Below are 17,244 nucleotides of genomic sequence, written 5' to 3' on the forward strand. Positions count from 1 at the left end.
GTGTCCGTGTCCGTGTCCGTGTCCGTGTCCGTGTCCGTGTCCGTGTCTGTGTCCGTTACTGGTACTGTTACTGTTACTGGTACTGTGACTGTGACTGTGACTGTGACAGTGACAGTGACAGCGACAGCGACTGCGACAGCGACAGTGACAGTGACAGTGACAGTGACAGTGACAGTGACAGTGACAGTGACAGTGACAGTAACAGTAACAGTAACAGTAACAGTAACAGTAACAGTAACAGTAACAGTAACAGTAACAGTAACAGTAACAGTAACAGTAACAGTACCAGTAACAGTAACAGTAATAATAATAATAATGCGCACACACTTATAATCGCGCACTAGGTAAACCCTGTTGGCGGGTGCCATGCATACACACATAGACAACCACAATTTATACCCAAACTAAGGAATCGAACCCCTGGACCTCGAGCGTGGCAGTCCAGCATGGTAACTGTTAAGCCACGGAGACAGTTACAATAAAAATAATAAAAGGCACAAAGCATCTGGCACATAGTTACTTTTGTCAGGGATCCAATGAAAGTGTTTTAGATGAGTAGGAAGCGCTATCGATGCCGCCGCATCACAGAAATAGGTATACAAGGTGTAAATTTCAGACGGGGCAGCAAGGCCAGCCACCTTAATCGTTTTAGTTATAGGAAAATAGAACCATTTCTACCAACCAAGAACCAAGACTATCCATGAACTTTGAAGATATTTTGAATGGTATTCACAGATTTTGGTAAAATGGTACGGTCAGCAAGATAAAAGCTAATTTTCGCAAAACTTTTTTTTATGCCATTTGATCCGTCTCTGTTAAGGATTAATAGCCTCTATGGGACCAACTGAGGTAAGAGTACTCGAAATGTAAGAAATCGCAAAAATCTTTTTACCATACATTTTATAGGGACATATTTAGTAATCAGTTATTCTAGGTAGTTAAGAAAACTAACAAATTGACAACGTATTATGTATTAGTTAAATGAAATTTATAAAAAAAAATACAAAATACAGTGTTCAAGAATTGAAAGACGCACTTGCAGCAATTTTCAATGGAATCCATCCGATTAAAATTTCAGCCGCTAATTTGCTCTTTGCGGAAGAGAGCGAATCGATGCATCCACCAAGGCGGCAATAAATTCGAGCACTTAGTATCATACATTTTTTATGTTATTTTGCTTTTTGTTGTTGTTTTTATTTTGAAATACATAATACGTTGTCAATTTATTAGTTTCGTTATCGTTAGTTTCCTTAACCTAGAATAACTGATTACTAAAGATGTCCCTTTACTAAATATGGTATTACTAAATATGGTAGGATTATTACATATGGTAAAAAGTTTTTTGCGATTTCTGACATTTTGAGTACTCTTACCTCAATTGGTCCCATAGAGACTATTGATCCTTAACAGAGACCGGATCGAACGGCATAAAAAAGTTTTGGAAAATTGCCTTTTATCCTGCTGACTGTACCATTTTTCCAAAATCTGTGAATGCCAATCAAAATATATTCAAAATTCATGGATAGTCTTCTAGAACCGTTTTCCTGTAACTACAACGATGAAGGTGGCAGCCCGAGGAGCACACTTTAAACGCCTTAAAACTGTTATATCTATAAACAGTCTTAATATGGTATAGATTTAGACAATAGTTCTCTATAAATGGTTTAAAAAAAAAGAAGTTGTTCTATAGACTTATTTCACTCAAGTCCAAATTTTAAAACCTTCTCAATACCAAACAACTTAATTAAGTGTAATATCTCTTAAGATTTACTCTTATAGTCATTATTTTAAGTTCATCTGTAGAACAACTGATTATTTTTAGTAAAACTGTTCTATACACATCCAGTAAAGCCTATTAATACTCTAAAAACTAGTGTTCTTAAGTTTATTCTAGATATATTTAATTTATAGACATTCTGTAGTGTTTGTACTTATTGACAAACACGTTATAGCACGTCTTCAGTAGATTTTATTTAAAAACATACTACAATTAGGGTTTTTACTCTATTGGACGTTGTAAGAGTTCATGCAAAATGGATAAAGTAAAGAATACTAAAAGATCTGGTGGAGGTGGTAAACCTTGGATATTAAGTCACATCATTCGATACAATCAGCGTTGCCAATGCCAATTGTTCAAAATCCCCAAAAATCACTATAATAATAGTAACGTACACACTCAACATAGCCCCGCACTAGGGAAACCCTGTGTCGCGGGTGCCATGGACACACACGTAGACAACCACAAATTACATCCAAACTCACGAGAGAAATAAATGTAGGCCATACAAATATTTCTCCCGACCCGGGAATTGAACCTGGGACCTCTGTATGGCAGCATGGTAACCGTTCGGCCACGGAGGCAGTAAAAATATTTTCAGTAAGTACTGCATTGTGTTATCTTAGTTATCATTTAAAAGTGTTATTTTATGCACTAGTATATATACTTAGTATTTAATTTATATTTAAATTAATCGTAAATATAAATTACAAAAGCAATCCAAATAATCAAATAGCTAACTGTCTCTTTCCGACTCATAGCTTGCGTAAAAGACTGAACGAGACCCAACACGTCAATTTCAATTGTTTCAAACACAAGCGTTTGAAATATTTAGAACAAAAATTTCATAGAGTCGCTTTGATGCTAATGTTATTATTAAAATATTTTTTAATACATGTTAGTAATACTTTCAAATATTGTTGTACTCTTTCTACGGCTTGGGGTTACGAATCAGAAGACCGAAAATACATTTGCCCGAAATAACGTTTGCATGAATTTCCATAATCCCGAAAGTACTTTTTTAGGTTTTTTTTAGAATATTACAAAACAAACCGAAACTAACTTAGTCTTTTCTTTGTAATAAGCATCCAAAACTCCCTAAAGCATAACGGTTTCATTATGAATCGGTTTTCAGGATTGTGAAAGTTTGGCTTTACGTTGAATTTGAATTTAAAAAAATCGAAACATCGGTACATTTCTTATCGCATGGCATAATAAATGTATTTGTCTCAGTTTTCCTCGAGATATATTTACCTATACTTTGCTCACTATGGAGAAATATAATAGCTGAATCGCGACGAGAAGAACATTTTATCCTGAAAATATACAAATTTGTTTGCTCGGATCATTTCAGACAATCGGATATGTACATAACCAGCAAAGGCTTACGAAAATTAAAAAAAACAGCTTTGCCAACATTGCTAGTAAGAACTGGTTTTTGGTGCCTAGGCATTATATTAAATTTTATTAAATTTATATTAAAGCTTTGGTATGTGATTACATCAATGAGTGCACTGTGCATAGAAAGGAGAGAATACAGGAATTTATCCAGTAAACATAGCTTGAACTTAAGAAGAAAGTGACAAGTATTAACAGAGAACATCTTACACCGCCAAAATGCATTAAAAATCAAAAGTTGAATGAATGACAAAATATACTAACTTAAGAAACAAAGAAGGTAATTGAAGCAGATTGACACTGCAAATTAAATAGGATTTTTTTTAAAGTTTAAGCAATTTGTAGCTTTCACATGCAAACAATGCATAATAATACAAATAGTACAACCTTGATAGCCTAACGGTTTGCACTGTGGGCACTGGATGAGAAGTTCCCGGGTTCTATACCGGTAGGATCAATTTAAAAAATTAACTTTTCTAAATGGTTCTGGTGTTGATATTCTATTGTAAGACACCTGGTCACCTGGTCTGAAACTAGGGAACTCTCTGTACATACTCCCCATGAGTATCAGAACAACAGAATCCCAGAGCAGAACCAATTTACAAAAAGTTCATTTCCGAAATTGGTTCTACCGGGAATCGAACCTGGGACCAAGAACGATGGAATTTATTTCGGGGCACAACTCAGAACACCCAGGCCAAAACAACTTTGGAAAGTTCACATTTAGTTTTATAGTTCATTGAGCTGATTTTTTACGGTTTTTAAAAAAATTCTCGAATAACTCGAGAAATCGGGTACGAGAATTCTCGAACCTCGAGAAAAAAAATCAGACACCCCTAGCTCGTAATGAATGGCATTGTATAAAATTCAACATTTACATATAAAATTTATTTATAAATAATAAAGGCTATTCCATTATACCTGTGTTCAAGTACTTTTCACTAGAAGCTACATATGGTGCATTTTGGTAAGTTTCCAGTAGAAGCTGAATATGGTGTTTTTTGCGCCTTTCAATTGTTGCAAGCAAAATTAGACAGTACGGCGATGAAATTACAATTTAAATTCAATGTTTTAGCTTTTTCATATTCCTTTACATGTCACTACATTAAAATAGGTTGACTTGGGACATTTTTTTCGTGGTTTTTGTATTAGACCCGTCGTCCATTTATTTGTAAGTCAATGGGAATTCCCTACAAATTGGCAACCCTGGATACAATAGTCGTAATTCGCGCTCGAGCCTGTCATGGCCGGCATTTGTTTGTTGACAAATAAACAAACATTGTGAAGTAATTCCGTGTTGTGAAATTATAAAAACAATTGAAATGAGCGCGTAAACTACTGTACTTCAATGTTGTGTATATTGTGCCGTTTATCAATAGAATACAGTGAAATCATTGTGTGAAATGTGGTTGGCGTGAAGAAATAACCTCAATTTTGTAATGAAAATTTTATTTCTTCCATCATAAGTTAGGTATGTCATTAAAATAATTCTTATATTTAAATGATAGTAAATTTATCCACCTTTCTAGTCATATTATAACAAATTCCATACATTTATGCAGAATAACGTTTTTTTTGCGACAAATTGTATTTTTTTCAATTGTTTTTTGATTTAGGGTTTTCAAAAGTTTTTTAATGCATAAAGCGCTCATTATTTGGTAAAACCTTATAAGGGTTTTGCAATACTGTCAAAAGAAACAATCGCTAAGAAACATCGCGTTTTGTAGACAATCATAAAAATTTCATACGAGGAATATTCTTCGACAAGTTCAACTACACTAAAGCGAGTAAAAATAATCTTTTCGTATTCTAAAGTTTTTCTATAGATAAAGCTATAGACAAAATGCTCCCAACTGTGTTTTGAAAAAAGCTTTAAATTCTTATCGCCATTTTTATTTTTAAAGAATGACTATGAAGTAGCCGAGAAATTTTTTTTTTCTTTTTAAAAAGTAAATCTAAACTGAAAAAGCCTGGAACTTCTTGGAAATGGTTTGTTTTGTGACTTATTTTGTATATTTAAGCTTACTATAAATTAAAAACCGAAAATCGATAACTGTATTTTTATTAAGTTTATATTTTATACTTAAATATTTAAAATTTAGCGAGCGCATTACTTTTATGACAGCTTTTATATCACTTTTCACAATGTATTTAAAGTCGCACGTCAATTTACGCTTTCTAACCGATTAAACATTGCGCGAAAAAGTCAGAAATATTATATCTAATTTCGCCATGTTGCAATTTATATAGTTTATATTTTGTAAGCCATTAAACATGAAATCTATTAGTATTAAGAGAATTGCGTCCTATGTTTGTCTTTACCTATGTTACGCTTTAGTATTTTGGTTTTAAAATAGCATTACTAAGAAAACTATCATAGACTATAAATTATCTAACAACTATCTACAAGACTAAATAAAAACTGTCTACATTCTACAAATGGTCTTGTAGCATTCTAGAAGGGTTACTTCAGAAAAAAGATAAGAATGACTCTTAACACTACCTACAGATAGTTTCTCAAAGCACTCTTGTGATCTACTAATAAAGTTGTGCCCACTTTTACTTTAAATTATCTAGAAACCTTCTTGAGGGAATTTGAACTCTTAAAATATTCAATCGAATTAAATTCTATTAGATATCTTTTAGTATATATTTAGATATGGGTGTGCTGCTTGGGTGGCCTTGCTGTCCCGTCTCAAATTTACACCCTGTATAATAAATAGATATGGAACTGATATGAATAATATTGCGTCAAATGCTGACAGGTCTCTTTTAACGTTTGAATGTATAAAATTTGATAAATCTTTACCAAAAAATCAATTTGACTGTATTTTTTTCTAATATTACGCAATTACTCCAATATTTGGAAACCGATTGGAATTAATATATTTATTATTGTTGGAAACCTCAGCAGCAGTTCCATTCAAATTTGTAGAAAATATTCCACCTTTAAGGATGGCAAATTGGGAGATGTATCGGTTTATAAATGGACGAGAATTACATTCAAACATTAACACAAACTCTTGAGGTTGGTTTTTTTTATAAAAAAAAGTTATAATTTTCTAAAAAGTTCTTTGTGTTAATAATTTTATAATTATTTATATAATTATTACGAACAATTAGAAAAAAATTCTTCGAGGATTCGAACTGAGGCGTCTCCTAGGAAACCTATGCTATGCTACTTGCATAAAGAAATGGTTGGTATGGTGGAAGAAAAATTACTTATTTATTATGCCGATGCATAATGTAATAAATAAATCTATTTAACTTTCAAATATTGATTGGAGAAACAATATTACTTGGTTCTACTTATAGGCCATTCATGTATTCTGCTACTGGCGTTACATCGAAAATAATACTTTATTGGCTTCCCTTTAATATCGGGGGAATGTAAGTCGCTTATGGCGTCGAAAGCTGAAAACTCTATGCAAAGATTTACAATAGGCTCAGAAGAATTTCATCAATTTGGTTAACTCGACCTGTATCTCGATTGGAAGAGCGTGGGGACGCAATCCCGTGGTCGTAGGTTCGAAGTCCTGTCGGTCGATAGAATTTTTCTTTGTTTTCGATCGCCTTTGTACTACTAAAGAAAAATAAAAAACCTGTCCAAAATAACTTATCATGGTACTTAAATTCAATTAAGTAACTAATAATGTGACTGCCTCCGTGGCCGAACGGTTACCATGCCGGACTGCCACGCAGAGGTCCCAGGTTCGATTCCCGGGCCGGGAGAAATATTTATATGGCCTACATTTATTTCTCTCGTGAGTTTGGGTGTAATTTGTGGTTATCTATGTGTGTGTCCATAGCATCCGCGACACAGAATTTCTCTAGTGCGGGGCTATGTTGAGTGTGTGCGTTATTATTATTATTATTATATATATAATTAAATCGAAATTTGTCCTTTCAGCCAGCCTCAGCGTCGTCGGTGCTTCTGGTGCATCTAGGCGCTGTTGGAGCTCTGGCGAGTGGCGCAGCGCTGTGCTGGGGCGGAGGCAGCGGGGGCGCCTGCGCATGCGGCGCATTGTTACATGCGCTGCATCCGTTGCAGCTATGGACCGTCTGCGGCCTACACGCCGATCGCGCGGCCGCCATCGCCGCGCCGTTGCACTATGCTGCCATTGTCTCTGCGAAGAAGGTACGTACTCGCTTGTACTTGCCATAGTACAGTCTAGCTTTTCTTAGATATGAGCACTATACTATAGACGAAAATGTATATGTTGGTAGTACATATCTAAGCGATAATCTGCACAAAAGTCTCTTTGAAATTTATGCTATGGAAATGAAGTGTGTAGTTGATTGAAATGCAAATAAGAAACACGTGGGATTGAAAGTTATTAAGAGTAATTGTACAGGGTCAAGAACGGGTCAAAAACGACACTCAAGATTAATATTCAACTCTATGCTGCTTATTATAAGAATGGTCCAAAATTCCTAGGGTTTCAAGGTGTCAAACCTGGTGTGCTCTTGACTGTACTTATTTCAATACGTTACTGTATATTATTGTATTTAAGAGCTATGCAACTTCTAACGTACGTTACTAATTTAGTTCCCTTTCATTTTCAGGTGATGATCTGCGTAGCTAGCGGTTGGGTCGCAACTGCTGCGCTCCTAGCTCCTCTAGCCGCCGCCCAGCTCCCTTTAGCCTACAATATTGGTATCGGAGGCTGCGTACCGGATTGTGGCGCTGGCCCTGCTGCATTAGCTTTTTGTCTAGTGTACGCTCTGCTCACGTTAATAGTTCCAGCTGCGCTTGTCCTTGTATGTAGCTTGAAGATACTTCGAATTGCTCGTTACCATCGACATAGAATCGCAGCAGCCATTTATGAAGTTACGTTATCAGCTCAAGTGACCGTTACCCATCAGCGCAACCCTTTTGCTCCGCCGCCCCCGCCAAAACGACGAGCTCTCTCCGCCGTCCTACAGCCACTTGGATCCCTGGCGATACTCTACTTCCCATATTACTGCGTCTTAATATGGCCAGCCATATCAGTGCCACCACAGCCTTTGGCAGCTTTGTCAGCAGCTCTCTTGGCAGCTGCGCCACCAGTCAATAGTATTCTATACGGAATCAGAAGTCGGGCTCTTCGTGATTCACTTCGGAACTATAGAAGAAAACGATTGACAAAAAGTGAGGTGACACAAGAAATTCAGGCGCGAACACCTAGTGCTTGCGGGTCACGACGACCATCTCTATCCGCTGGCTCAGGCAGCATACGGCCACTAACAACGAGACGACTCTCTGACGCAGCTGCAGTGGGCTCGAGAGGTTCAGAGCGTCCCGCACCGCGCGCCGCGTCTTGTAACGTGTTACAAGACTCGCAAGACGACGAACCGACCCGGCAACGAACGTCAGCTATTCCTTTAATACGTGCTCCACCCCATGTTCTGCTGGGGCGAGCTTTGGGTCTTGAAGATAATCCTCGAGATCGACGGCGACGGCAGTCTCCACGGATTACGGTTACGCGAGCGATGTCGGACGAATGCGAATCCCCTACGCGGCGGCCGCTATGTCGGCAGCATTCGCGATCTAGCGGCGCACTCATGAATGGACTCTCGTGCTCACCCGCTGTTTCCGAAAACATAAACCCAGAACGACCAGCAGACGAGCAGCTGCTACTCTCCTGGCCTCAGTACCAGGCTCACAGCAACAAACACAACGTCTTATAAAATGGGTATTTAGAGTAGACGTATTAAGTGTGGTTATAGACAATAAATGTGCGGTTTGGAGGCGAGTACTGCGGTATTTATGGATATTTATTTTTATTAGCTTTTGTGCCCGATCTTCACTCGACCTTTCCGACCAAACCGTGACCAAATCTTGTACTGTTAGACGTAATGATTTCTCCTACAGGGTTCCTCCATATCGTTAGCTTTACCTACTGAAGTATTAGTGTGTATCTCTACTCTTAAAATAATTTTCGTAATATTCCATAGGTTTAGAAGAGTTATATAAAAATTGTTATATGGTTTTGTCTTTGTTAGTTTTTATTAGAAAATAAAGAAAGTTTTGCGTAGTTCTGTCTACATGTGAGATTTGCACCAAACTAGTCTCAAAGTAAAGATATTTATTACTTATTTGGTGTAATTGGTACTTATAAAACCTTGCAACGCTTTTATTCAATGCCGCCGTCCAATTTGTGGAATCTGTAATTGTTTTAGTGAGACCATTGCAGGGGATTTATGAAATAAGTTCAACTGATGCATGTCGACTAAAGTGGGTAGAACAGTACGGTTATTTAAGGTGTTTAAAATTGCTTTTCTTACAAGAAATCTCCGACATATAAATTGATGAAAAGAATCCCTATTATAAAATCTAGCTGCGTCTTCATTGGCACTAGTAATTTCGATTCTCCAATCCTTTTCTGGATAATATTTTTTGTTTTTGAATTACAAATTCACGAATGATCTTTCGTACAGTAACATTTCAATTAGTGAATTGTGGTTCAAATTTCGCGAATGATTTCTAGGTGGATTAGAAAAATAGAGTAATGTGTATAATTTAAAAAAAAAAAGAAATAAATGTCGTTATCTAATTATAAATGTTTAAGCAGATAATTATGAATTGTTATTCTAGTCAAGAAGCTGTTATTTCAAAATGTCTGTGTTAATTTAATTTGAAATTTTAAACTGAATATACGACACATATGCGTATGCTTTTTTGTTTTATTTGAGAAAAGGCAATTGACAAACAGATTTGAGCAACAGAACAGAATTGAGAAAATATAGCAGTTTTATCAAAGTTACAAGTTAATAAAGAGGTTGCTATAGTGTATGTGTACTTTAGTACTATACTCTGCTAAAGGATCTCCATTTTGAATACTACTTAATGTTACTATAATACATTTGGAAAGCCACGGGAAATAGCTGGCTGAATTTTTTACTAAAAAAAAAAATCATAAGTGTTCACTGAGCGAAAAAACGTGCACAACGCTTTGTGGTTTCTTTAAAACATCCTTAACGCGTTGTTTGTGTTATATAAACACTTATATAAACAGCCAGGCAATGGTTCTCTAAAGTGAAGCTATAACGCGTTCTGCACTTTTTTTATAATGTCAAGTGACGAGACGAACAAGGCGTTTGGGGTAAATGCACGCCTACCCATGACAGTTGCGGTTCTACTCAGAGCTTTAAATTCTAAAGGTCTTAGGGCACTACCATTGCGCCCGTCTTTCCGAGGCATAAAGTTGACAAGTTCCATGTGTCCCAAACTATTTTCTTGTATCTATTTGTTTTTCAAACAAACAAAAGTTTCGGGCCATTTACAGGTCCCATGACCACGGCCGACGTAATGAACGTTGAATTGTTTGAAAAAAAAAAACAAATATACGCGTTTTAGATTCGAAAAATAAAAACAATTTCATTTCACACGTGTAACAATCGCGAAAACCTCACGAAACTCTATAAGTCCCATGTGCCTGTAATTTCACCAGCTCCCTTACTCTTCAAAGTCGGAACGCAGAAATAGGTATGGTGGCAGTATTATCCTGGATGATTCTTGCGCTAGGAGTTCTACTTTTTTGTTCTTTACAAAGTCACAAATTCATTAAAGGGGCTATAAGATTCCAATTGATATACAAAATTTGCCATTCACGAAGTTTAAAACAGTAGAGAAACAAAAACTTTATCATTTCAGCCCGTTTGCACTCACTGCAGAGTATAAGCCTCCTTTCTATTGCGCCATTCTTTCCGGTCACTTGCAAGTCGTGTCCAATGGTTCCCAACTACGGACGGGTGGTCTGCCTCTTAGTCTTTTTCCATCTTTTAGCCACTATTCAGTAACGTCCATCTTCCATCCTCCCTTCTAGCCAAGTGCCCTGCCCACCTCCACTTAAGCTTGGCTATTCTCGTACCCATATCTACAACCTTTGTGCGATGTCGAATGTCTACAATGGGTACGTGGTACAGAAGAGAAATTCCGAACATGGCGCGCTCTAATTACCAAATGTGTTACTCGAATCTTGTGCACATATTCTTTCGAGACCGGTAGTCATGTCTCGGAAGCATAAGTAAATATAGGTAAGAGATATTGGTTGAACACGTTGATCTTCAGGCGTGGAGGGATTCTAGACTTGAACACATCTTCCAACCTATTGAAGGCAGCCCATCCTAATTGAGTTCGTCTCGTGATTTCTTTAAGCTGAGAAGCAGGGCCGAAGGATAGACAATGACCGTAGATGTAGTCGTCCACTACCTCCATAGGACAGTTGCATATATTTATATTATGTTTAGATCCCGCAAAGCTGGTCATCACCATGTCATCTCATTGGTTTTGGTCATGTTCATCCTTAGGCCCACTCGATCGATGCTTTGTGCAAATCTTGGTTCAAGAACTTTGTACTAAAGGTTATTACGGCTTCTGCGTACTTGGATGACAAAAACCCGTGGTAGAGTGAAACCCTTTAGTTCTTAGGTAGCCTCGATCTATATTTGAAATGAATATTGTAACTGATATCACATTATCAATTACAATATTGTATATGTCAATGATAATGTGTACAACTGTATATTTACAAAGAGTAACCCTTAGAGCTTTTCAGAGGAATCTGACTTATGAATGAGCAGAGTTTAATCAATATGACAATGTGCAATTTGCTCATCTATGAAATAAAAATGATATGATGTTGATGATGATTTCAGTTTACTGCTGCTAAAACAAACTACGATTGGACATGTGTACGACGAAAAATATTGTCATAAACCCGAAAAATCTTTAAAAACGTGTCCCATTGATTATTTCATAAATCAATACTCAACCCACACAAAGCTTAAAATACGAGTCAAGTACTAGGAAAGCAAATTGTTACTGCCCACACAAATTATCTCGCCACAAATCCAATTCACCAAACAAATGCCTTTGCTCTGCTGCCGGTTGCAACTCGTAAATGTTTATTATGTGTTGGTACCATTGGTACCGGCAGTTTATATGACTTGCGTTTTCAACATAAACTGTTTTTTTTTTTTTCATTTTACGGTATTCCAAACTTACAAACAACAATACAATACTTACAAACAAAATTTAGATTTTGGACTGAAGACAATACGAGTCGCCCAAAACTGATAGAATTGGCAATATATAAAAAAAAGAACTGTGTAAAAATAAAAAACACCACTCTTGAAAAACACACTATCCATTTATTATTACTTCCATCTTATCAATATCACATGAATATCACACACTTTTTATTAACTACTCCTTTTTTTTTCTTTTTTTTATTAACTACTCCTGCCCTACCACCCCACTCACACTCAACAAATCAAATCCTATACTCATCAGACTCAACACTTATTGAATTCAAACCATTTTAAAATCATAATTAAATAAACTTATTGTAATAGACATATTATATAATTAACGAGATTTAGTTAACCAACAATAATAAACAATATATATAATTCAAGTTACTAAACGTTAACAGTCAACGTCGAATTATGACAACTTAAATCCTATACTCACGACTTAATAAAATCAATAACTGTAGGTGCTCGTCTACAAGTTTATTGTTAATAAACATAATTAACGAACAATAATAACACATTGTATAATTAAAATTGTACAACGCTAACATGTTGAACCACATAGTCAAGAAAACAAACTTCAGGGAACTTGCATTTAACAGGCAAAGTGTTTACCAGTAGTAATCCTGATCAAAGACGAAAGCGACGTAAATTTAAAATGAATCATTTACCAAGGTGCACAGTTGATGTTTATGTGACGTGGTATTTAGAAACTACAAGCATAGCTTTGCTTTGGGTAAATACTAATAACATCACAGGACTATATTATTAACATCATAAACAACAATTTTAGCTCCACGACTTTTTACAAAACGTAATAAATGTACCAAAAATAAACTTTTAAATTTTTGTAGTACTATCTCACACTTTTTAGATCAGGTACTTGGTAATAAGTTGTTATCACCGTTTTAGCGATCTTTTTAAATATTTTTATTTTTGTACGAAAGCAAAATCTGCCGAAGTAAAAAGTCATGGAACAAAAGTTGTTGTTTATGAGATATTATTAGTAATAAAGTCCTGGGAGATTGTTAGAATTTTACAAATAACCCTGTATAAATATGTGAAAAGGCAAGGTCGTAGCCGTAGAGCTGCTTGACCATACTTATTTCTGCCGCCAAACAGTAATGAACATTACTGCGTTCCGGTTTGGAAGGGTATGGGTGCTGGTGAAATTACGGGCACTTTGGACTTGTCAACTTATGTCGTAGGTGACCACCCGGAGGTGATGGGCGAAGAGGCAATGCCCCTTAGATCTTTGTGAATTTAAAGCTCTGAGTGGCACTGCAGCTGTTATGGATCGCTTACCAACAGGCGCACGACTTATCCGTCACAACATTTGGTATTACAAATTAAAACAAAAAAAAAATAAGCTGTATTTTTCATTTGAGTAGAGTATAAATAGAAGTAGGTAAGGTACTTACCTTTTTTTATATGTCAATGGCCACCCCAGTCATTGACATTATACAGTGGGTACTAATGAGGACTTCACATATATTTTACATACATTCATCCATCGTCAATCATCATCTGTATAAAAACGTAGCAGCGCGACTTGTATGTATGCGAGCATACTGTTGCGATACACTTGCTTTGCATGATACTTGCCCTCCCCAACGCCCACGCGCCTTTCATTATTATGCGAATGTGTACATCCGTACACGGCGCGTACAAGCCGCGCTGTTCCTGTGTACGGAGTTACCACACTTCTCTTATTTTACTATGTACCCATCGTCGTCATTGCTTAAAAATCGGCTGTCTTTATTATCCGTAGCTTTGATTGCGATGAAGGCATTTTTTCAATGATAGAAGAGAATGAATTTTTTTCAATGAAAGAAGATAAAATAGAATGATAGAAGTTAATGATAGAAGAAGAAAGTGGAAACGTTTCCGAAAATGTAAAATAAATTTTAGTTTAATTGAGCGTGTCATGGCTGATTATTTTCTAATAAATTTTGTCCCTACGAAATATGTCTGCACACAACAAAAATAACGAAATAAATGTGAACATCATTGTAGAATACTAAACAGAGAAACATTTATTAAATATTGTAATGTAACAATGAAAAGAAAAATCACAAAAAATCTTTCTCGGGAAATTGTATATTAATTATTACAAAACTACATATTTTTTAACCGTTTTAATGAATGCATAGAACCGTTTTAAACTACATTCAAAGGCAAGCCTGAAACCAGGGCATGCTGTTGAATTATTTATGAGTCTATTTGGCCGCTCTGCAACGAAAACTGACTAATGCATTTCAACCTTAATATTCATAAACCACAATATAATATAAGACAATACAAGCAATGGAATCTAATGCAAGACAATGCAATATAATAATCGTCTATAACAATTCAGTATCCTCTACAAGAATCTACAAGAAAATGTACTTACATGTAGCAATTAATTAATTTTTTATTAATTAATTAATTTAATTTGTGGATAATGTTGTGGATTGTACGTGTACTTATATTTATGTACTAATACTATTTGTAAGTATAAATCGTGTACGATTGTTTTTTATCCCTTGAAAATAAATAAATAAATAAATAAATAAATAAATAAATTAGACGCTTATATTTTACAGTCAATATTCATAAACTGGGCACTTATTTAACGTTAATGAATTCCTAAGCATTCATATTTCTGAATATTCTTTTATCAAATGCTTTTTTCCAATAAAACTTTTCTGCTTCAGTGGGTGGAAATTGTATCATCATATTTCATAAAGTCAGATACGCAATCAAATTCAATAAAAATAACCTGTTCAATGGAAATGCTTACTGAAACGGAATAAAAGCTGAACCGGCTACAGTTATCCTAAAATCGAAATATTTCGTGCTCATACAATAAAACAAAACGCAAGTTAAGTAATACACAATGTTTTATAATAATCAATCCTAGCTTACGACTTTGATAACAGAGCAAAGGTAATTGACAGAAAGAGTAGCATACTGGACGGAAGGATGGTGCGTCATTGTAGGCATGTATTCCCAGTGGTTCCATGTACTCTGTTTCACTGAAAGTCAAAGGTTCCACATATTGTAACAAATTATAGTGGGAATGAAATTTGATGTTTTTACGCAGTAAAATGAATCCATTCATCCACTTGTTATAAGAAACCTTGAGCTGTGGAGGAATGGGAACTAAATTTGTCTTAACTTCTGGTTGTACAAAAACGTTAAATGGTTTCTATTTGCTTTCAACACTCAGTAAAGTTTAAAAATTTGTTTATTATATGACTCAGTGCATTCATTACGAGCGAGTGTTGACGAAAGTTGTAAGTTAGAATATTATAGAAATACATGTATAGCCTACATTTATTTCTCTCGTGAGTTGGGTTTAATTTGTGGCTGTCTATATGTGTGTCCATGACACCCGCGATACAGGGTTTCCCTGAAGCAAAGGCTACGAGTGTGTGCGTTAAAAAATCATTTAGTAAGTATGTCCTTTATCACAACACGACAAACTATATTGTTGCACAATTGATGCTCTACGCCTAATATCACTGATATTATATTATATCAAGTCCAGTTAATGATCTTTATCTATTTGAAGGGTAAGGTACATCCATTTCTATCATAGCATAATAAGACAATTAAGGTAACTCTATAGAAACTTAAGAACGTGGCTTATATTTGTACTCGCCCTTCGTGCGCCGTGTACGGACCAGTGGCGCTATTTTTTTTTGTACTCGTTATTTCCTTTACCTCGGAAATGCACGCAGAAAATGCATCCAACGAGTACATCGGGTATATAATTGTATACTCGATAAACGAGTACGTAGTCGAGACAGTTCTAGCGGGCGGTCTCTCCAATGAAAATTAGAAAAAATGCAGGTGAAATAGTGAAGACAATTGAGGTGAAATTATATGGGCGACGTATTTATTACAAGGCTACCCACATTTTGTCCCAACGCAAAATAATGAAAGATTGTTTACATATTTACCAACAGTTAGGATTGTCAAATATTTTTGATCTCGATATTGATTAATATTTCTACGACGTGACTTTAGGACATTGTTTACGATTACGGCATCGCAGCCGAAACGCGATCGTAACGGGGTCGTAAATACGATTATTTCAGGTGCATCTGCTGTTGAACAACATTGTTAAATTGATTCTTGAATTAAATTAGACATTAATAGTCAAACATACAGTAGTCAGATAGTTAAATTTGGAATTAAGGTGGTAAGCAACTTACAAAAATACTAGTTATTATCCAAGTATATAATATCATTGTTATTGACTATTATTACTACATACCGGTACGATCGTTAATTTGAACAAGTTTTGCGTGTTTCGTAATTATAATTTTCTATGATTGAGTTTCCTATTGATTTATTACATTAGTTATTTAGCATACTATGTGAAGTAAATATTTGTTTTTATTAGTATAAACAATATGAATTTAAAAATTCAAGGTTGTTATAATTATTTGTACAAAACGTATTCCGTTGTTGAAATGTTAAACCAGTATAAAATATATTATAATGATGAACGATTCAAGTCTTTTATGGCACTGTATAATACATGTAATATACTTAGGTTTCTATTCGAGGAATTGGTGTAACTAAATCACTTGTGTCATGGAAATCTGAACCAACGACGGTACCACGAATACCCAGACTCGAGACAATGTATGTAGAAAAATTAAATTTTCTAGATAGATCCGGCCGGGGATCAAACCCGGAACCTCAGAGATGGGGACACTATGAAAACCGGTATGCAAACCGCTCGACTACGAAGGTCGTCAAAAAAGTAAAATAATTGAATCAAAAAGAACTATTCTTACCTAGAAAAGTTAGAGGAATAAATTTTATAGAGGCCCGTGCACTGAGGATATTTGCTCAAGAGGCTAGTAACTTTTCTCCTTTGGATAACTCAATTTTGGCTCAAGTAATTATCAGCCCTCTGGTTACCGGAAGCTTCAAAGAGGTAGTAACGCTTCGCTTTTAGCTATGCATCACATTTTTTTAAATCTTTCATTGTGTTAGTGTAAGAGTATCAATGCAAAAATAATTTCTTCTCTCTCTTCTTCTGTACTTCT

The 17,244-nt window shown here is 35.5% G+C and overlaps 1 protein-coding gene across 1 annotated transcript in view; it reads left to right on the plus strand.

Moving 5' to 3' along the window:
* The window catches only part of LOC113235931, a 15,683-nt gene extending 6,155 nt beyond the window's left edge, over positions 1-9,528 (plus strand). The window contains exons 2-3 of the mRNA XM_026471851.1: positions 7,086-7,313; positions 7,742-9,528. Coding sequence (XP_026327636.1) covers positions 7,086-7,313; positions 7,742-8,845 — 1,332 coding nt within the window. The 3' untranslated portion in view covers positions 8,846-9,528. The remainder of the gene's footprint in view (positions 1-7,085; positions 7,314-7,741) is intronic.
* The last annotated feature ends 7,716 nt before the right edge of the window (positions 9,529-17,244 follow it).

Source organism: Hyposmocoma kahamanoa, unplaced genomic scaffold, assembly GCF_003589595.1.
Source record: "Hyposmocoma kahamanoa isolate Upper Pololo Valley unplaced genomic scaffold, ASM358959v1 88, whole genome shotgun sequence".
Lineage (NCBI taxonomy): Eukaryota > Metazoa > Arthropoda > Insecta > Lepidoptera > Cosmopterigidae > Hyposmocoma > Hyposmocoma kahamanoa.